Below are 23,273 nucleotides of genomic sequence, written 5' to 3'. Positions count from 1 at the left end.
TAAAAAAAATAATGTACATCTTATTCCACTTTGCTTTTTGAGACAAATAATACTTCTACATACATGATAAATGATATTTCTGCATACATGTGCACGTTCCCTATCTGTATGGGTTCTTCAGTACTGCTCTCTTCCTCTGCAGGCTGTCTTGCCCATATACGTTCTTTCTTTGCCAATAATTCTTACTTCATAACCCAGTTAAAATTTAAATTATGACTTTTTAACCAAAATGAAAAATACTTAATCTTTGATGAAAATAAAAAAGAGCAGAAATCTTCTCATGAGCCATGAGATAGTTGTAATACTTACAGATATTTTAATGCCGGCAATTTAAAAAGATATGAATCTTCAACAGTTGTCAGAGGGTTGCGATTGAGAATTCTGAAAAATGCAATGGAATGAAAATTATCTGCATTTTCAGTAACTACCATGAAAGTTTATGTTCGTTTTTTTTTTTTGGGTATGGGGCTTGAAGGTTAAAAGTAATTGTTTTCTGCCTTTGCCTATAAATCTGTAAAGCACTCTTCCTTTGGGAACTACCCAGGTCTCTGAATGATAAAGTGTGGAAGAGAGAGAAAAAACATTTTTTTTTTAAGTGGATGGCAAAGAAAAACTATGCCAAAGAACTGATCAGGTTGAAAACCCCAGAAGTGACTACTCTAGTAGAAAGCCCTAGCTCTGTAGGAAGTACTATTTCCCGTGTCCTCCGTGATTCAAGGTGCTTTTCCCTAGAAATTTAAAAAATTCCACAGCTTAAACCACCCAGTGACAGACAAAGAGAGGATCAATTCCTCAGTTTTGGATCCAAACAAGAGGGGCTAAATGTAGGAGGAACTGGTGAAAGCTATACTCCCACCACATGCTGCGTGTATCCTTGTATCACAGCCTCTGTCATGGCATGTAATCACCTGTTTCCTTGTCAGTCTCCTGGACTGTCAGCTCCTTAAGGGCAGGGGCCATACGTGATTGTTTTTGTCCTGTGCCTGACATAGTGCTTGTTATTTACTAGTTATTTAATGAATGTTTGCTGAATAAACATTTTGTCATTCTTTGACACAAGGTTTTATTCCAAAATGTTGAATAGATTTTCTTCTCAATTCTTTAAAACAAAAAAGGTGAAAGAAATGGGAAGAAAGAAAAGAAAATCTGCCTTGAGGTTGACTCTACTTAAGAATCATTACTTTTGCCAAATATTAGAAAGATAAGCATCACGACTAATGCTATTGGGCTGTAAGGCATCTGTGACCAGCATTTCACATTTAGTCCTCACAATAACCTTATGTGATAGATATGATCATTACCCCATTTTACAAATAAGGAAACTGAGGTACAGAGAGGTTATGTAATTTGTCCCAAATTGTCAAGCCAGTCAGAAGCAGAGCTGGAATTTGAACCCAGTTTTCACTCCATAGCCTGTGTTTAGCTCGTATGAAGAAAAGGGGGTTTAAAATAGCTGTTACCTTAAACTTAACTTTGAGAGCACTAAATATAGAAATACTTTGTTGAACTTCCTCTCTCTCTGGGAGAGCTTCTCTGAGAATTACATTTTCTATTTTTATTCCTTTTCTCTACTCATCTCCCATGATTAAGTATTTAATTAGCCAACGGTCATTGAAACTTTAGTGATTTAAAACCATGTTATAGGCAAATCAGTGAAAATGGGGAAGTAAGGACAGCTGAAAACTCATCCCTCCATAAAAGCAACAACAATGACAAAAACTTGCAAAAATGGTCAGAATCAACTTTTTTAGAACTTTGGAAAATTTAACCAACAGGCTTGCAGCAACCCAGAGAGCATTTATTAAATGAAAATTTATTAATTTCTATAGGAACAGTGAGATCTGTTGTTTTAACATGTCCTAGACTTCTGCTCTCTATCCTGGTGGTAGCCTTGAAAAATAGCCCACATCCCAGGGGAGAAAAGGGAGATGGAGTTCCTTAAAGCCTCATTCCCAAAGAACTGTCATTGTTTTACCTGTATAGTGGGTTCCCTGGAAAACGTCACTTGAAAAGCTTGTGGTTTTTTTTATTATAATCATATTTTTTATTATATTATGTTAGTCACCATACAGTACATCCCTGGTTTTTGATGTAAAGTTCGATGATTCATTAGTTGCGTATAACACCCAGTGCACCATGCAATACGTGCCCTCCTTACTATCCATCACCAGCCTATCCCATTCCCCCACCCCCTCCCCTCTGAAGCCCTCAGTTTGTTTCTCAGAGTCCATAGTCTCTCATGCTTCATTCCCCCTTCTGATTATCCCCCCTTTCTTTATCCCTTTCTTCTCCTACCGATCTTCCTAGTTCTTATGTTCCATAGATGAGAGAAACCATATAATTGTCTTTCTCTGCTTGACTTATTTCACTTAGCATTATCTCCTCTAGTGCCGTCCATGTTGCAGCAAATGTTGAGAACTCATTCTTTCTGATAGCTGAGTAATATTCCATTGTATATATGGACCACATCTTCTTAATCCAGTCATCTGTTGAAGGGCATCTTGGCTCCTTCCACGATTTAGCTATTGTGGACAATGCTGCTATGAACATTGGGGTGCATATGGCCCTTCTCTTCACTACGTCTGTATCTTTGGGGTAAATACCCAGTATGCAATGGCTGGATCATAGGGTAGCTCAATTTTTAACTTTTTAAGGGACCTCCACACTGTTTTCCAGAGTGGCTGTACCAACTTGCATTCCCACCAACAATGTAGGAGGGATCGCCTTTCTCCACATCCTCTCCAACAATTGTTGTTTCTTGCCTTGTCAATTTTTGCCATTCTAACTGGTGTAAGGTGGTATCTTAGTGTGGTTTTGATTTGAATTTCCCTGATGGCTAATGATTTTGAACATTTTTTCATGTGTCTGTTAGCCATTTGTATGTCTTCATTGGAAAAGTATCTGTTCATATCTTCTGCCCATTTTATGATTTGTTTATTTGTTTCTTGTGTATTGAGTTTGGAGAAGTTCTTTGTAGATCTTGGATACCAGCTTGTTCTTGACCTCACTGAGAGCTGCACAATGCTAAAGGCCTCTTTTTCTCAAGGGGCATTTTCAAAAAACAATTACAAGTAAATGTTTTATCCTTGTGGCTGCGTGAGGCAATGGATAACAGGTGGGACAAAAAAAGAGCCTAACCAAAAAAGCTAAAAGGAAAAAGCTGAGAAATGAGTTGTCCACAGAGACTTTGAAATGCCCCAACATATTCCTGGGAAACCAGAAGAGCACAAGACATATTCCTAGGAATGTAGGAAAAAACTTAGCACTAATAAATGGGTTCAGCAAGGTTGCAGGATACAAGATCAATGTGTAAAAATTAGCTGTATTTCTATACGCTAGCAATGAGTAGTCCAAAAATGAAATTAAGAAAACAATTCCATGTATAACAGTATTAAAAAGAATGAAATACTTAGGAAAAAAGGTAACCAAAGAAGTACAAGACTCCTACACTGACAACTACAAAACATTGTTGAAAAAATTAAAGAACATCAAAATAAATGGAAAGATATGCCATATTCATGGATTAAAAGAAAATGTTGTTAAAATGGCACCATGCCCCAAATTGAACTGTGGTTTCAGCACAATCCCTATCAAAATCACACTGGCTTAGTTCCAGAAATTGGTAAGTTAATTCTAAAATTCATATGTCAATTCAAAGGACCCAGAATAGCCAAAACAATCTTGATAAAGACGAACAAAGTGGGAAGACTCACATGCCCTGGTTTCAAAACCCAATTCAAAGCTACAGTAATCATAGTGTGGTAGTGGCATAAGGATGGACATATAAATCGATGGAACAGAACTGACTGTCCAGGAATAAGTACTCACATTTACGGTCTATTAATTTTCAACAAGGGTGCCAAAACAATTCAGTTTGGGGAGACTAGTCTTTTCAAATGGTGCTAGGACAACTGTATATCCACATACAAAATAATGTAGCTGGATTCCTACACTTCATACCATATATAAAAATTAACTCAAAATGGATCAACTACCTAAATGGAAGAACTCAAGCTATAAAACTCTTGGAAATCTTTCTGACCTTGGATTAGGCAACAGTTTCCTAGACATGACACCAAAAGTACAAATAACCAAAGGAAAAATAAATAAATTGGACTTTATTAAAAAAAAAAACCCAGACTTTTGTGCTTTAAAGAACATTATCACAAAAGTGAAAGACAACTCACAGAATGGGAGAAAACATTTACAAATCATATGTCTGATTAAAGTCTAGTATCCAGAATATATAAAGAACTCTTACAACTCAATAAAAAGACAAATAATCAAATTTTTAAATGGGCAAAGGATTTGAAGAGATGTGTCTCCAAAGAAAATACACAAATGGCCAATAAGCACGTGAAAAGATGTTCGATGTCTTAAGTCATTAGGGAAGTACAACTCAAGGTTATAATGAGATATTACCTTACACTCACTAAGATGGCTGTAATCAAACAGACAATGATAAATGGTCGCAAGATTATGGAGAAACTGGAACCTTCATTCCAATCCTAGGTATGACCCCAAAAGAATTAAAAACATATGTCCACACAAAAACTTGTATATGAATACTCATAGCACCATTATTGATAATAGTCAAAAAGTGGAAACAATCCAAATGTCTAACAACTGAGGAATGAACAAAATGTGATGTATCTATACAAGGGCACATTATTCAGCCTTAAGAAAGAATGAAGTACTGACACATGCTACGACATGGGTAAACTTGAAACTAACACGCTGTGTGAAATGTCCAGAATAGGCAAATCTATATGGACAGAAAGTAAATTAGTTGTTGCCAGGGCCTGAGAGGAGGGGAGAATGGGGAGTCACGGCTGATGGGTGTGGTATTTCTTTTTGGGGGTGATGAAAATGTCCTGGAATTAGTACCGACTGTTGTCTATCAGAGTATACCATTGGACTGTATACTTTATGATGTTGCATATTACATTATACGGATTATATCTCAATTTAAATAAAGAACCATGTTGGGGTAAATAGAGCACCAGTTGTCAGAAGACCAAATATGTTGGTAGGTGGAGAAAAGAGGAGTAAATACTCAGACATTTCCACAACGGAGGTCAGAGGGTGCCAATGGGAGCCATGCATTTTGGGGGGGGGGGGCATTTTTATTCTTGCTTTGGAAACTCCCCTATTCTTCCTATTCTAGCCCATTCTTCTAGATTTTTTTCGGTACCATTAACATGTTGGATTTGTAACACTAGTTAATATTCAGTAACATAATATTATGAAGAGGAAGAATGTGAGTGTCACATGTCTGGTTAAGCACAGTTCCTCAACTTTGAAGCTTTGAATGTCCTTTGCTTTGAAAAAAAAAACTGGCATGAAAATCTGTAAGCTCACTGGTGGGCTCTGTGCCCATGAGCTCCTCCACCTGTGCACCCTTCCCTGCCCACCCCACCCCCCGGTTTTAAAAATGACTATAAAGCATTATGTAGCCAAAGCAATTTAGCCGTTTGTGATCCTTCCCCCCAAATTATCTCCGTTCTCTAACCCTCTGTTCTTTCCTGGGTGCTCACCCATGGCCTTGTATCCATGAGCTCGGTGTTTTCTCTTAACCAGACAGCCCTTGTCCTACTGAGATTAACACCCTGCGTTTATCCCTAGTGAAACCAAAATATGGGGCCACTCTAAATTATCCTGTTTCCTCCTCCTGTCTTTAGTGCTGTCTTTTCTTCATGAAAGCTGTGCGTGGGGGAAGGACAGAATGAGAACTGACCCAACAGTTTACATGTGCGGGACTCCACAGTAACCACAAAATGAGTGGTTTCAGATGTACCGAGGACATCACACTGGAGACCATTTCCCTTTCAGTTCAATTCCCTCATTTTACAGATAAAGGTGTGCTGACCCCTAGTCCATCAGCTTTTTGATATTCATGGGCTTATCTTTATGGGAGTAAAACATAACAACAGTTATGAGGCCTCAAAGACTATCTCACAATCAAAGTTGAAGAAATACTGTTCTAAATGATTTTTTAAAAATATACCTATTTGAAGAGGAAAACTCAAGTATTTCTGCAAAAGCCTTTGCTGCAGAACAACGGGGCAGATTAAAGGTAGCTCACAAAATAAGGGAACATGTCTTACCTGCTATTTTTTTTTTTCTCCAAATTCTTCTATACAGGTCCAGACAGATGGGCTACGTTTCCTTTCTATTAACTGAGGAGACAGAGAAGAATTGAGGACTGAAGCATGTCATCACTGTCCTGAATGTACTGAAATCCTAACAGCTTTAGCTGAAAAAATGTCCAAAGCAGGCAGTGAAAAATAAATTTTAAATAGGACCAACTCCAAACTGTCTATGCTAGAATCCCAAGGCAGGCAGGGAAAACTGGCCCCTTGGAGGAAGGCAGTCAAAGAAATAAGTAGAGTGCCCTAGACCCTGTTCCAGTGTGTTTGAAGTACTTGGGGATGGAGTAACCCCTTTCCTTTATTCATCTACATAGGTCCATGAGCCACGAGAACATGACTCCCCATGTGAAGCTCCTCAGTACAAGACATCCAACTGCATGAATAAATCCTTTCTCGGGAGGGGGGAGGGCGAAGTCTAAAGAATCTGAAATGGTGGGCCTGTATTTTAACCAAAGATCTGAGAATAGCTTTGAAGAAGAGTTCCTGGCAGTGAGGAACAGTGGAAGAAGCAAGGCCCCTTGGGATCAGGCAGACCTAGGTTTGAAGTCTGGCTGTCACTTGCTGGTGAAGTGACTTGAGTAACAAACATCTCTGAGTCTCACTTAGTACCATTTACTTCATAAGGCGATTTGAGGATTAGGTGAAAGAGCGTGTGCAAAGCACCTCGTATAAGGCCGGGCACACAGTAGGTGCCTTGTAGTGATGATGTTACACTGGCGCTGGGCAGTGAGCAGAAAGTCTCGGGATGCCCAGAGGTGGCATGGCCAGGAGCTCCAGCAGCATGGGGCTGTCACAGGGAAACGGGGCTCTCTGCTCTAAAGGTCCTATTCCATTTAGAAACCAACCCAAGAGACAATGCACAAAATGCCAAATGGTCATCCTTAAGGTCCTAGTCCAAGGGAATGCGGAGCTGCATTACTTGCAAAGCTCCTGAGCGGTTCTGCCACTTACTACCGGTGTGAACCTAGGCAAGTTACCCAACGTCCCTGAGTTTCAATTTCCTCGTCCCCAAAGTGGGGCTAATGATACCTACATTGCAAGAGCTGCTGGAAAAATGAAAATGAGATATAGTGTGAGGGAGCATGTATCGAGCATTTTCCATGTGCCAGGCACTATCTAAGAGTGTTGGGCACACTACCTTGCTTGGACAATAAATAAAAGTCCCTAGCATAGTGCCTGGAACACAGTAAGTGCCTAATCAAGGTGGGTATTAAAGAAATGTTACGGGGCAGAGGAGGAACTACTATGATTCTGAGAGAAAGAAGATATGTGGTTATATACGTGGAAAGAATAAGATGAGGCTGGGAGAAGGAAAGTCTAGTAGTTGCTGGGTAGGACTATCTCCAACCTTCGGAACTGTTACAAATAGAAAATAATAAAACAGCCACCCGAAGTCCCCTCAAAGGACAGACCCGAGTTATTTTCATCCTTAATGTTCATGCCTTTCTGAATCTGAGAAGAAGCTGCCAGGATTTCCAGTACATAGCAGAAAGTGATGACGACACCCTGAAGCGTATAAACTCGTGTGTGCACACAGCCATCTAAGGGAAGCCGATGCTGGATGACGGGGGAGCATTAGGGTGTCTCTGTGACGGCAGCTCGACTTGCCTTCACAGTGTAGCCACAACTACCTCAATGGTATTCTCAGCAGCGGGGTAAGTCATTCAGTAGGGATAAGGCTTAGATTTTCCTCGTTCTCTCTTAGCACTCATGTTCTTGGCACAGCACCGAAGCACCACAGACAAGCCAGCGTGTGAACGTGCTCTGCGTGGGTAAGGTAGAGCCCTTCTACATTGTAGAGTCCTTCAGTTCTAAAATCACGGAGCTTGTATTGTTAGAACCAATGAAGTGACTAAAAGAATTTTAAAAAAATAACCCATCAGTCTGGACCTGTGTAGGTGAATGAAGGAGAAGCACTTTCAAGTCAGGAAAGAAAAAGTATACTTAACATTTAGGATTATCAACCACTGCTGGGTTTCCATAATATATTTCATTCCTGAATTCATCTGAAAGAGATATGATTATTACTACCACTCAAAAAGTGGTACCTTATTAAAACAAAATGAAAGAAAAACCCCTGAAAGTGGTATCTTATTGATAAGCTCTTGGCATGTCTTTGAGGTGGATTTCAGATTCAAAATAGACTTTACCACACAGCTAACGAGTTCACTCGGTGTTTATCAATAACTTAGAGGTTTCATTCAAGAAACTTACTGAGTTGTAGTTACCTGAAACCCAGGGGTAAATCAAGGATCTTGTGGGACTTCACCTACTTTGGGAAATCCTATCTAATAAAAATAAGCTAAATTATGAATACAAAAAAATTGCGAGGACCCCCTTCCAAGACCTTGGAAGAAGCCTTATGTAAGTGAGGAGCCCTGAAGCATAAGCTTTGGTCAGTTTGAGATAAATCCACCTCAGCTGGGGCCTCTAAGTTTTACAAACTAAGTTAATGCCAGAGAAAATATCGTTCCAACTTATAAACACCCCGGTACTATGTCACATAGGTAATAACATGATTTAATTCAAGGGGTGGCATCTTCCCTTGGCAACTTGCCTTCGGAAAGAGATGCAATAAAGTTTATATCTCACTATGGCAAACATTTCCTGAAGCAGACTAGCTTTGTCTATTAGAAAAATTTGGCCCCAAACAAAGAAGGAGCCTCGTCCCCAGTACACACTTACTATATTGTGATCATCTTTCAGAAGGAACAGTGAATTAGTTTTAGTGGTGCAGCTCTATTCAAATCACATGACACGTGTGTTAATTTATTTCCAACGCCAGCTAGCTCTGGTTCTTAATTACCTTTTCCTGTCATTTAAGATGCACACAGAAACTCAAACACGTTGTTGCCTCATCCACTACCAATCTTTTCTATCCCGCAACTCGTTCCCTACTTTGTCACCCTTTGTCACGGGATGCCAGCATGGCTCCCGTGTGCTTTCCCAGCAGCACCCATCTTCCTCCTTCCAGCATGAAAGTTTCTTGGGGACAATCCCTGTCCTATTCATCTTTGTACCCCCAGTACAGTGTCGACATGTAGTGGGCATGGCACTTGGTGAATGTTTTTCAGGGAATCCATTAATTTTTATCAACTGATTCCACCCTATTTTTTCCTGTGTTGCCTACATAACTATAATGAAATTCAGATTCTTGTAAGAGACTCTTGGTTTATAGCATGCTTAGTAAAGGTGGTGAGTTTAAGACATTCTACCTCTTGGTGGAGAAACCCAATGAGCCTGTTCTCTGGTGTGTTGGCAAAAGAGGCTGACCCGCAGCACTCCTTCCCCAAGTTAGGCATCGGCAGATTAACGAGAGGAGAGGGGAGGCCGCTACAGACGGACATCTCCAGCAACTGTTACTCTAGCCCCAGACACACCCGCAACACTTCCATCTGTCCTCAAATAAACTGTGTGAAACTGTATTTCTGAACCACAGACAGGTAAGAGAGCCTTTTCCAAAGTCAGATTTAGAGGAAGATCTTCACCTTGTGTCTAAAATCCCCCTCAGGCCATTGAACACACCCACTATGATGTGCTTATGTCACAGAGAAATCAGAATTTTCCAGCTCAAAGCCAGTAACACGCTTCTTGTTGAAGAACAGTCAGGAAAGAAAGCATATGGAATTAGGCTACAGCAATGTATTTTCTTTATGAGCGTTTTTCACACTACAACTTAACACAAACAACATCTTTTTCTGTAACTTGAAGGTTCCTATTGCCCCCAGATAATTTACTTCAGAGGTATATACTTTTTGTGCTGGGTGACTGGGGAGAGAAGAGCCCTGTGGCAAGTTTTCAGGAGTTGTTTCTGCTTTACCATTTAAAAGAAGCTGATGGCCGAGGAAGCACCCACACTTTTGCTCCCTGGAGAACTCTGCTAACCTTAGTTCTTTGAAGCTTTATTTTGCTTGCATTGAAGCAGTTAGGAACTTTGTACATGAGCAGGAATCAAAGTTAAATTCAAATGTGGAATTTCAAGGATGGTGCACCTATTGGAGAAGCATCATTGTCATGGATTCCCAGGATAATGCTGATCTGGGTGTTATTTGCTGGGGTTCTTTTATCGCCCACACCAAAGCTGAGTACTAGGGAAAGCAGAGAGGGCCATTTATGAGACAGACAAGTCTCTTGGCCTCTTTGTACCTTAGTTTCCTCATTTGGAAAAATGAGTAGATTTTAAGACCTACTTTTCAGAGTTCATACTGGGCTTAGTACACCCACCGAACCAATAACTGTATGATGTTTTTACACGTAGTTTTTTTTACATGTATTCATCTTCTATTTCACTTACAACTTGTGTAAAAACTGCATTCCATGCCAGGCCTGAAATGTTCCAAAGCTCAGTTCTGTGAGTAAATTGCAACCAAGATTTCTAAAAAAAGAAAAAAAAAAAAAGACACAAGCAAAAGAAGAAGAACAAAAGATATTCTTTCAGAACATTTATCCTTTGGCAGAGATTCCAATTTATACATATTTATATATAATGAAACATAACCTCAACACTCTCTCTGTACACTGAAGAAATCTCACTATGGAAGAGACTCACTTTTCAAAAAAATGTGCACGAAAGATTTATACTTTCATGTTTATACATGTGATGCCTTAGATACAAATCAGTAAATGTTTGATAAATACCTGTGTTGAATAATCTTTATTTCTCTAGAAAAACGTTCCACAAGGTTAGCACTACTGACAGCCACAGTTGGATGGTCTTTGTGAGGAGGGGCTGCCCTGTGCGTTGCGGGGTGTTTAGGGGCATCTCTGGCCTCCGCCCGCTAGATGCCAGTAGCTCATCTACAGTCTGACAACCAAAGATGTCTCTGGACACTGCCAGATGTCACGTGGGTGCAAGATCACCCTGGTTGAGAACCACTGCTCTCGGATGATTCGGTCTGATCTGTATAATAATTCTCACACTAATCTTTGCTATAAACAAAAAAGATTTGCTACATAATTTTAGTAGCTTTCTACTAATAAAGTTTCAATTGTATTTCAAAATGATTATAACAAAGAGGCTTACAATTAAGTTTAACAAAAATTCCAAATATAATGAAATTATATTTGTAACTTACATAAACTGCAAAAAAGGTAGTGGTTCAAATGTACGTCTTTCAATAGATTGTATTTTATTGCAGGATAAATCTCTAGGAAAAGTAAAAGGAAAATATTGCCTCAATTAGCTATTAGATATCTAATTAGTAGGATGATCATATTGAATAAGTAGCTTTTGCCTAAACTCTGAATCTCAAGAATTGGTATTTGAACCTTCCAGAGCCCCTAACTCTGTCCTCACCTCTCTTAAAAGAGCCTCACCTTCACGATCTTCGTAAATAAAATCTACTACTATAGATCTTGATAGGTCTTGGAAGTAATCTTTCCTGAGAGCAGAAGACTTGATTAGAGGATCTTTTGTGGCCTCATCAATTTCCAGATTATGAGCTCAAAGTTTTTATCTCCACATTTAATTATAATTTCTTTTTTAAAAAGATTTATTTATTTTAGAGAGAGAGTGCACAAGTAGGAGGGACAGAGGGAGAGAGAATCCCAAGCAGACTCCACACTGAGCACACAGCCCAGTGCAGGGCTCCATTTCAGGACCCTGAGATCATGACCTGAGCGGAAACCAAGAGTCAGATGCTCAACTGACCGCGCCACCCAGGTACTCCTATAATTATAATTTCTAAAAAGGGATATTCTCACATTAACACACCTTTTTGGTTTAGTTCTATTTTTCTAGGCCAATTCAATAACAGAATAAATAAAAGATATCCTTTCATTTAACTTGAAAGGAAGTTACTCCTCTGATAACTTTGAACTAACTCAGAATTATATTATATTAATAGAAATTCATTTGTGGTTGTATACTGCCTTAATAGTCCATGAATTTATTAACTGCTTCAGTTGCAGGTGGTGAGACAACAAAAAACCCACATGGTACTGGGTTTTTATTTGAAAACACCTATTCTTGATTATAGCTGACCCTCTTACTTCCATTGATCTCAGCTTAGTCCCTCACTTTCCACCTAGTCTTCTGATCGGCTTTGCCATCTCCAGGCTCTCCCTTTCTAATGCATCCTGCACACAGTTACCCGATTAATTCTCCAGAAGTGGTTCTCGAATACCAGCATCACTTGGGAACTTAATCAAGATGCAAATTCTCAGCCCTAATTGCAGACTGACTAAACCAGTAACTGTGGAGGTGAAGCTTGTGTCAGAACACAAGCCCTCCAAGTGACTCTGTTGCAGGCTCAAGTCCGTCCTGGGGCACTGCTGTGATAACCCAGTAGCTTGGCATGTTACCCATGGCCTTCAAAATCCTAGAAGGTCTGGCTCTAATCTCCTGTTCTACAGGTACCCAAGATATTTTCCTTGCATTTTGCCTTTCTCCCATTCTCCTTTGCAAGCTTATTCCTCCCAAGATGTCTGTCTGATGATACCCAATCGCTCTTCAAGGTCCTGTTTAAACAGCATTGCTCTAGTAACTTCCCTGATCCAATGTGAAGTCTTTTCTCCCTCATCTGTGTTCCAAAAACAATTTATATCTTTCATTCCCCATATCCATTTCCCGTCCTCCTCCTCCTTTTAAAAAAATTTTTTTTAAGTAGGCTCCACACCCAACCCGGGGCTTGAACTCATGATCCCAAGATCAGGAGTCACATGCTCTACCCACTCAGCCAGGCAGGCACCCCAATTTCTTTTTAATATAGTTATTTTTGTATTCCATTTCCTCTGGGCATAAACTCCTTGAAAGTATGGACTAGTTATGTTCATCTGCATTGCCTACTGTGTTTATAACTGACACAGGGACATAAAACAAACTCAGATATTTATAAAATAAACAAATAGCTGGGTAGTGAGTAGCAGAAGCAAAATGACTATTTAAAAAGGAATGTAGTTTCATGACTTTATGGCTCCCTCTTCTGCACCTCTCCAGCACTTTGTCCACTTAGTGCTTTACACATTATGGTTTGAGCTTCTGTTTATTTTCCTTGTGAGATCATGAGTTCCTACAAGGGTAGGAAGCCTGTCTCAACCATCTGTGTGCCTCTGATACTGGACACAGTGCCTGTCATACTAGCTTTTGATTGACATTTTTTTAGATGAATGAGAATACTTCAGCTAACATGAAATAATTGGTTTACAAAGTATTTCATAGTAGAAGTAATGAAAGGCCTAATCCATTGAGCAATTTATCTCATTTGTTTTTTTCCAGACTGTGTTTGTAAGGTGTGGAGTCCAGATGGCAGCAGTATCCAAGAAGACCAATACAAGAGTGGTTGTCTCCTAAGACTTGGAAGGTTTGATCATTTAAAGGACTATTCTTACTGTCATATCAGGCTCTTTTTACCCACTACCCTTAGACCTTCTATATTTACAAGAAGAATCTATTTGCTGAAGAGCATCATTAATAAGGATTAATGACATACACAGCTCTGGATGCCATGGACAAAGAATAAAAATTGAACCAGGCACCTGGGTGGCTCAGTAGGTTAAGCATCTGCCTTCAGCTCAGGTCATGATCCCAGACTGTCCTGCATCAAGCTCCCTGCTCAACAGGGAGTCCTCTCCCCTTGCTCCTCCCCCCTGCTCATGCTCTTTCTCTCTGTCAAATAAATAAATAAAATCTTCTTTAAAAATTTTTAAAAAAGAATAAAAATTGAACCTTCATAGCAAAGAACATAGTATCTCTGTATGTCTAAATACATAGAAATACCATGCAAGCATTTCTTCCTGTACAATGAGGCTGGACAGATTTTATTTTGTAATTAGTGAAGTTAGGGGCATTTTTGATATGTTTATTTACTGTAAACATTTCTAACTATGCCATTTAAACATCATTTTATTTTATTTTTTGAAGATTTTATTTCTTTATTTGTGAGAGAGAAAGAGAGAGAGTGCATGAGCGCACAAGCTGGGGAAGTGGCAGGCAGAGGGAGAAGCAGGCTCCTTGCTGAGCAGGAAGCCCAAGACGGGACTCGATCCCAGGACCCTGGGATCATGACCTGAGCCAAAGGCAGACACTTAACCTCCTGAGCCACCCAGGCACCCCTTATTTTATTTTTTTATAAAATTTTATTTTTCTTAAGTAATCTCTATACCCAACGTGGGTTTTGAACCTACAACCCTGAGATCCAGAGTCGCTTGCTCTACCAACTGAGCCAGCCACGTACCCCTTAACCATCATTTTAAACATCTATTTTTAATATTGGTATAAGAATTCCCGCACTGAAATCCTTAATCTGTTCTCTTGGTAATTTAATATGTACTTGATAATACCGCTTACATAATTTACCTGCTTAAATATTTAATGTTTAAATATTTGATTTAGATTAAATTATAAAAAAATTCTGGGTTAATGGCATTCAAATTAATGTAAGTGTTCCATATTTTCTTGTCCTGTAGGTGACAATTTGAGGTTAACTTTAATTCCTCTCATTTTACTAAACCAACTTTCAAAGGCTTTTCTGTAAAGGCCAGATAGTAAAAGCCCAGATAGTGGGCTTTGCAGGCCACATGCCGTCTCTGTTGCATATTCTTCTCTTTCTCTTCTTTTCTCTTTCACACCCCTTTAAGAATGTAAAAATCATTCTTAACTCATAGGCTGTATAAAGACAGACCACGGGCGGGATTTGACCCATGAGCCATAAACTAAATATAAGTGTAAGCAGATGGTGGATGAACACTTATGCAACAAGGTTCGTATGCGTGTCCATCACTGCTCAGACCTCAGGACCCCTTCTGCTCTATAACTCTATCTATATCTTGTCTATAAAATTAAAAAACTGAAAATGCATAGAAGATATTTAATGCTAGAGATGGGCTGGGGCCCTACAGACTTACAGACCTGTAGAATTTTATTGTTAGAAGAAATTGTCATGATTATCTAATTTGAACCCCATATTTAATTTATAGATAACTAAAAAGTCATAATAAATGATTAATTAACTTACAAATACTGGAGGGATAGCAGGCCTTCAAATGAGTCCTTATGTAATTCGGTCAAATAATTTTCACTGAGAATTCTGAAAAATGAAAAGGTTATTTCTGCTCAAAATGCAAAATAACTACAACTATTTACTACCTAGGACTAACTTCCATATGGGAGGGAAACCTGGGTAATGGTGCCCCCTAAATACACTAATTCTTATTTAATTGAGGAGTACTGATCTCTGCTCTGTTTCCATTCAAATCCTTTTCATGTACTTCTTTGTGTCCATCTCCCCCCGCCCCCGACACACACAGACCCCTAGCCACTCTTTGCACCAAAATGCATATTTAATGCCTACTCTCTGGATCACAAAGTCTCTGCTAGAACCCAGTTCAGTGCCAACAACACTGGCAGAACTGCCATTTCCTCCTCTTTTCCCAAATTCTATTCGGAAGCCCCATTCACAACTATAGCAGTGCGGTAGGGAAAGCCATTCGATTTTTTTTCCCAACTAAAAAATATTTTTGAGAACTAAAAAAATATGCATAAATAAATGTTCAGTTTAATAATTATCAAGCAAATACCCATGTAACACCATTCGTGTCAAGAAAAAGCCCTGCCAGCATCCCAGAAGCCCCCAGTGTGCCCCTTCCAATCACAACCCTCTCTCTGATTCCCCAGAAGTAACCACTATCCTGACTTTAATAATAATTTCCTTGCTTTTTGGTTTAAAAAAAAAAATTTAAAGATTAATTTGAGAGATGGAGAGAAGGGGGGGCAGAGGGCGAAGGACAGAAAGGATCTCCAGCAGACTCCCCACTGAGCGTGGAGCACTATCCGACGACCCTGAGATCATGACCTGAGCCCAAGTCAAGAATTGGATGCTTAACTAACCGAGCCACCCAGGCACCCCTAATTTCCTTGCTTTTTAAATGTAGTTTTACCTATCATATGGCAGCCGTAAATAACATAATTTAGTTTTGCCTCTTCTTGAACTTTAACTCTATATAAATGGAATCATGTTATATGTATTATTTTCTGTGTTGCTTCTTTCATTCAACATTATCTTGTAAATTTGTTATATTGTTGCATGTAGCTGAGGATGGTTCATTTCAATGCTTAGTACTGCATGTCTTGCTACATGTGGCTACTGAATACTTGGGAGTGGCTGGTGTGAACAATGAGCTGAATTTTTAATTTAATTAATTTCAATTATTTTAAAATTTAAATTAAAAAACTGATACTCAACAGTTATTAGAAAATGTTTATGTTTGCAACGATGTGGGTATGTGATGTTACTTTTTCAACTGTAATTTTATGAAATCTAAATACAGATCAAGTATTTCTGATAAAAAAAATTAGCAACCAAATTGAGATTTCAAAGAGTTAGTAAAGGAGAAAGAACATAAGCTCTCTCATTAGTAGTTTTTATACTGACTACATGTAGAAATGAAAATACTTTGGAGATTTTGAAGACAGTTTAAACGCAGACTTAAATCTTATTAATAATGTATATAATGATTACATGTTGAAATGATAATATTTTGGATATAAGAGCTAAACAAAATATATTAACATTTATGTCATCTCTGTCTTTTTACTTTTAATTTTTAAGTGGCTACCAGAAAATTTGAGATGACTTATGTGGCTTACATTATATTTCAAATGAATTTTATGACTATACCACAATTTATTTATTCACTCTTATGTTGGTGGATACTAGATTTTTCTAGTTTTTAGTTATTAAAAACAATGCTGCTTTGAACATTCTTGTACTTGTATCCTGGTACACACGTGCCTAAGTTTCTCTAGGATTTAATAGGGGTACAAAATTGTTTTCCTAAGAGTTTGTGTTATTTCAAGTTGGCAGATTGAAACATGCCAAGTCTTACCCTTCCAACCTCCACCAAAGTCCCTAAGAATGATAGAAAAGATAAATCGAAAAATCCACAACCTTAGCTCAAAGCCACAGGAGCAGCTCCACAAACTCCCCGACTAGAAATGCCCTGGAGCAACCGACCGACAGGGTGGTTAGTTGGGATCCTGCGGGAGGGGCAGCACATCAACCCCGCATCCCTCCTCCTTGGACCAGGCAACAAAGGGTGTCTTACTCCAGCTGGGAGCAGTTGGTGTTAGGAAGGGCGCAGGGGCCCAGAACCCAGGAGGAAGGGAATGCGCTTTCTGACTCGCCACTAGAAGTCACCTCCCACCTCTTCCTTAATTCTTAGGGGAATCCATCACAGAAAAACAGACCCCAGCAGCTCATTCCATCTCTTCCCTAGTGCCAGAAAACAGAAGTGGTAGAATCTCAACCACACAGATAAATTGCACTCAGGAATGACCAAACAGTGTCAGAAAGCAAACTCCGTTAAGAACAGAAAATAAAAACCAATTTAAGAGCTCAAAGCCAACGAATCAGAGTTAACGGGGAAAGCCCAAGAGGATTTTAGAGTAGCATAATTAATATCCTCGACAGATGTAAACAGTACATCCATTAAAAAAGAACCAACTCAAGATTATATGAATGAACAGTGTTATCATTAATAAAAAACTCAGTCTATGAGCAGCAAAAATGGTAGTTGAATAATAAATTAGAAAACAGAGATCTGGCTAAAGGTTTCTTATCAGTACTTGAAATTATAACTATTATATTTACATATTTGTTTTCATATTATATATTTGTAAACCCCTCGAGAACGGGGGATTTGGTCGATTTTGTTCTTGAGCCTCTATCCCGGACATGTAAAACAGTTCCTGGCACATAGTTGGTGCTCCATAAATATTTGCTGACTGAGTTCAAAAAGTGACAGGTATCAATTTGCAAACATACTACCTTTATTTAAAACAAATTATCCATTTATTATCACTTATGAGGATAAGTACAATTACAGGATAATAAATGTCTTTCTTCACCCGCACCCCTTATTTTGTGACTCAATCTCAATCTTTTGAGACAAGAACCTTTTGAGAATTTCATAAAAGCTATGGACCTCCCTAGAAAATGGTATTTTCTTGAATATGTGCAAAGGTGTGCACATGATTTCAATTTGTGGATCATCCCTTTAGGGCACAGGTCTATGGGGAGAATGGATTGAATTCAGAGGGCCAAACTTGGATGGATAATAAAATGATTTATTACATATTTGTGATAGATATCTCAAAATATCATTTATTCTCATCACTACCTTGAGGTTATAATAGTTATTAGACCTACCACTGTATCTTGTTATTTAATGAGTTAACAGAAGCAGATTTATTGCTATATCACTAATCTTTTTCAAAAAATATTTTGAAAATTGTATTTCAATAATTTCCTTTAATATATATTTTATTTTATTTTATTTTATTTTATTTTAATTTTATTTTATTTTTAAAGATTTTATTTATTTATTTGACAGAGATAGAGACAGCCAGCAAGAGAGGGAACACAAGCAGGGGGAGTGGGAGAAGAAGAAGCAGGCTCCTAGCGGAGGAGCCTGACGTGGGGCTCGATCCCATAACGCCGGGATCACGCCCTGAGCCGAAGGCAGACGCTTAACCGCTGTGCCACCCAGGCGCCCCTTTAATATATATTTTAAATTGTTGTACATTTAAAACATTATCCCGAGAACACAGGCTTCTGCAGATCATCAAACAGATGTATAGAAGAAAAGGTTAAAAATCCCGCCCTGGAGGACCAGTGATCCATAGTGAGGAACCTCTGCCTTACAAGGTATAACCCTCAAGCTGAATGAGAAATCTGCAAATCTTACCAGATTCATGTTCTAGTACATAAACTCCCAAACACATGCTTTTTAAAAATTAATTTTTAAATTTCTATTTATTTTTTAAAAACATGTTGTATATATATTCACATGGCTCACAATTCCAAAGGAATATAGTACACAATTCAAAGTTTTTCTGCTACTCCTGTCCCTCAGCCTACTTACTTTCGGCCAAATTACTTTCAGTTTTCTTACAAGTTTAGGAAATAAAATCTCCAAGTCAGACACTATCATGGGGAAATATAAATTATACGTAGTATTTAAGAAATTCATAAAATAAAAAAAAACCAATTGCTTGCTTCTGAAGCATTTCTCCTTTACCAATAAGATGTCAGACTAAGGGTGGGGGATCTACTTTAGGGGGATCATAATCCCTATTTTTAGATTACTGTGACTATCATGTCTTTTATTATTAATTCAGGAGTCATTTATGACTTATCTACTCAAGTTGAACTAGTGATACAACACACAAGCTCTCATGAAAAATGCCAGTTAATTGCTTGAAGTGTAATATTTTTTTCCAAAGGCACTTGTATCTCCATTGACTTTTTCTACGAATTAAAAAAAAAGATAACAAAAAATTGGCAAAGAACAGAAAATTCAGACAAGAAATACAAATGTTCAGTAAACATAGAGAGATATTTAAATTTACAAGTAACCAGAAAACTTCAAATTCAGACAAGACCCCTTTTATTCACCCATCAGATTAGCCAAGAAATGGAGACTATCCAGTGGGCTGTGGGCTGGAGTGTAAATTGGCACAACTTTCTTGAGGACAGTCAGAATTGTACACCTACATAGTCTTCATCCCAACAATTCCGTTTCTAGATATCCACTCGCCAGAAATCCCTGCCCGTGTACACAAAGAGGCATGGATGAGGCGGTTTGTTACAGCAATGCACGTGACAAGAAAACCAGACACAGTCTAAACATCCATCAATAGGGGAATTATTACATTGTAATACATTCATACTATGGAATATTATGCAGGAGTTTACATGAATGGGGTAACCCCCTATGTACTAGAAGAAAAGAAATCTAAGATCTACCATGAAGCAAAAGAATCAAGTTACAGGATGTTACCATTCATGAGAAAGAAAAAAGAAAAGAAAAGAGAAAAAAGGAAGGAAGGAAGGACGGAAGGAAGGAAGGAAGAAGTCACACAACAAACCTATTTTGCTGCCTATAAATATGTGCGTAGACAAAGGCATGGAAAAAAGTCTGGAAGGATATATACCAAATCCAGAGTGGTGGCTATCTCGGTGATGGGGGATCAGAATACAAGGCGGATGTTCACTATATCTATTCTTTCATTTTTATATATTGAGAATATAATCATGTATTCCTTGTATAATGGAAAATAAGTTTCGATTAATTTTAAAGAGAGACTGCCAAATTTAATTTTTAAAAATAAACATAGAACTGCAATCAATAGTGGTTGATTTGGAATATGGAGGGAGAAATACCTTTCTTCAGAGCTACTGACTTCAAAATTCTGGACCCAGAAGGATCTGAGAGTGCAGTTAAGTTTTTTGTATTTGTATTTGGAGAGAATATACTCACAGTTTCTCAGCCCAACGGTATGCCTTCCATACATTTTCATCAATGTAAGAAATAGAATTTCCTTGGAAATTTCTGTGAAGAAACACAGTTCAGATCCTTGAATAGGTAGGAAAAGAATGAACAGAATAAATAAAAGTAGCATTGGCAAACTTGTGGGGAATATTCAAATGCAGAAAAATACCAGCTTTCTAATTTCCACAGCTATCAGCATCCCAGTTTGCACAATTAATAAAGAGATGATGGGGGGGGGCAATGGCACAAACAAGGCATCTCCCTAGAACCTGAACTTCCTATCTCTCCAATGGACAGATAATGCCAGTTAATTACTTTGAATATAAGTATTTTTTCCAAAATCACTTATGTGTCTAAAATGGCTCCTTCCGTAAATCAGTGAGAAAATAAAAATTCAACAGAAACATGGCAAAAATGTAACATTATCAGCAAACAAAGGTAAAGAAATCGTAAGCCAGGCAACACCAAAGTTTTGGCTCTGTGCCCTCTGTTGAAACCTGTCCAGCTGTTAGAAGGATAGGGAAGTTAGAAATTAAAGGAACGAATATGGAGAGATTTCTTAGACATACTGCATAGGGAAAGGCAACAAATCACTGAGCAGGGAATAAAAAGTATTACCCCATGAGGGGAAAAATTGCAATGGAAAGCGATGGGAAGGAAGGACACATATCAAAATGGTAACAGGAGTTATCTTACGGGTGGTAGGGAGGGTGCGGTGGGATATTCACATTTTATCCTATATGCTTGTGACATTAAAAAAACAAACAAAAAAACAAACAAAAAACAAAACAATCCAGTGAGAATGTATCCAGGAATCGCATGTGTTTAAAAGAAGAAGCTATGAAATGCCTGAGACTCAGTTTCAACCGCTAATTCTATGGATGACTTTGAATCTTTAGCTTTGTCCTCTTTCCTCAGCAACAACTTACCTACTCGGTTTATATACACATTTTTTCAGGGGAGTCAGAAATAAGGCATAACAGGTACCCATCTGCCCATCTGCCTAGTGGCCATTTCCGGTCAACCAGAAGACTTCTGATTGCTTTATGTTCCTTGATAAAAGATGCCTGGGGGCGCCTGGGTGGCACAGCGGTTAAGCGCCTGCCTTCGGCTCAGGGCGTGATCCCGGCGTTCCGGGATCGAGTCCCACATCAGGCTCCTCCGCTATGAGCCTGCTTCTTCCTCTCCCACTCCCCCTGCTTGTGTTCCCTCTCTCGCTGGCTGTCTCTCTCTCTGTCAAATAAATAAATAAAAAATCTTTAAAAAAAAAAAAAAAAAAAAAAAAAAAAAAGATGCCTGAAGCTGAACTTACCTCCCCTCATACTGGCTCTCCTTCCCAACTGCTGTTTCCACCTGTTCTACCGCCACCGTTCTGCTCATCCAGGACAGAAACTTCGAGAGTCATACTTCATTTTTCTCTTTCCTGGACACACCCTACCTGCTACTCTCATTAGTTACTCAGTCTTGTCACTTCTTCCTTTGCGGTGCTCTCAGGATTTTCTTTCTACTCCTATCACAGCCACTCTGATCCGACCCCTTGTCACTTTACTCCCAGCTTTTGTTAGGGCATTCTATCTGGTCTCCCTAGATCAAGCTCTCCTCTCTAGATCACTCTACAGAGGGAATCAAAAACAATCCTCTTGTTTTAATGATATGTATCTTTGGCTGGAAAACTTTCAGTGGCTCTCTATATCTCAGAGTGTAACTTTCATACCCCTCTGACTGATAGTCAAGGGTTTTCATAATCGTATCTTTCAGTGCTTCCTAACCTAATTCTTAAAAAAAAAAAAAAAAAGATTTTACTTATTTATTTGACAGAGAGAGTGAGAGAGGGAACACAAGCAGGGGAAGTGTGAGAGGGAGAAGCAGGCTTCCCCTCGAGCAGGGAGCCCTATGTGGGGTTCGATCCCAGGACCCTGCGATCATGACCTGAGCCAAAGGCAGATGCTTAACGGCTGAGCCACCCAGGTGCCCCTCCTAACCTAATTCTTAATTCCTGATCATTCTTGCAGCCATGGCTTTGTCTACTTTTGCTCTGTTTAACAAATCATAGCCACTCTTTAAGTCTCAGCTAAAGTTTTAGCTTATCCATGCAGCGTTCCCTCACCCCCACACTCTATTGATTACAGATTCTGGTGAATTAGAGCATCAGTCTGTACTTAATCATAGGTCACCTCCCTTTCTATGCCTATTTCCTTTCTTCTCACCTATCATTTCATGTTCTAAAGACAATGTCATACTTGCATGGTTCCCACAGTACTGAGTCCTGGGCTAGGCACAAATTAGGTGCTATATATAGAAGGTCAGGGGACAAAGATGAGTTCTGAACATAACTGAGGAGTCAAATAAAAAGAGCTAACACTCATATATATGCTAGGCACCGATACAAGTGCTTTGTATGTACTGACTCATCTAAACTTCACAATAATCCCACGAGATGGTACTATCATAATCTCCATTTTATAGAAAAGGAAATTGAGTCAAAAGCTGTTAAGTGACAGACCTCAGTTCAAACCCAGGCAGCCTAGTTCCAGAATCTCTACTCTTAACCACTTTGTTGTATCACCACCAAGGAGATGGAGAGAGGGACATGTTGCTATAAAGAGGGTGGAGCAAAAATGGGAGAGGAGAGGTTAAGGAATGAAATGATGGGGATAAAAAAATGGATAAGAAAAAGGAATAAGGGCAATTCCAAGTAAAAGATTGGAGAAGGGGAAACAATAGCAAACAACAAAATGAGGATAAGGGATAGGTGACAAAGAAAAAGTAAAAACAGAAAATCAACACGGGTTGGGGAGATGAGGAAGGCCCAGGAAGACCTCAAAGAAAAGGCTGCCATGTCAAGCAGGA

General features: G+C 38.9%; 1 protein-coding gene across 1 annotated transcript in view; it reads right to left on the bottom strand.

Annotated features, from left to right (window-relative positions):
- The window catches only part of LOC113265672 (titin-like), a 46,895-nt gene that overhangs the window by 14,896 nt on the left and 8,726 nt on the right, over positions 1-23,273 (bottom strand). Inside the window, exons 2-6 of the mRNA XM_057318215.1 lie at positions 20,412-20,483; positions 15,107-15,178; positions 11,228-11,299; positions 10,447-10,527; positions 310-381 (exon numbers count right to left, since the gene is read on the bottom strand). Coding sequence (XP_057174198.1) covers positions 310-381; positions 10,447-10,527; positions 11,228-11,299; positions 15,107-15,178; positions 20,412-20,483 — 369 coding nt within the window. The remainder of the gene's footprint in view (positions 1-309; positions 382-10,446; positions 10,528-11,227; positions 11,300-15,106; positions 15,179-20,411; positions 20,484-23,273) is intronic.

The sequence above is a fragment of the Ursus arctos genome, unplaced genomic scaffold (assembly GCF_023065955.2).
Source record: "Ursus arctos isolate Adak ecotype North America unplaced genomic scaffold, UrsArc2.0 scaffold_24, whole genome shotgun sequence".
NCBI classification, from domain to species: domain Eukaryota; kingdom Metazoa; phylum Chordata; class Mammalia; order Carnivora; family Ursidae; genus Ursus; species Ursus arctos.
Note: the sequence above shows the minus strand (reverse complement) of the source record. Positions and strands in the feature narration are given on the sequence as shown.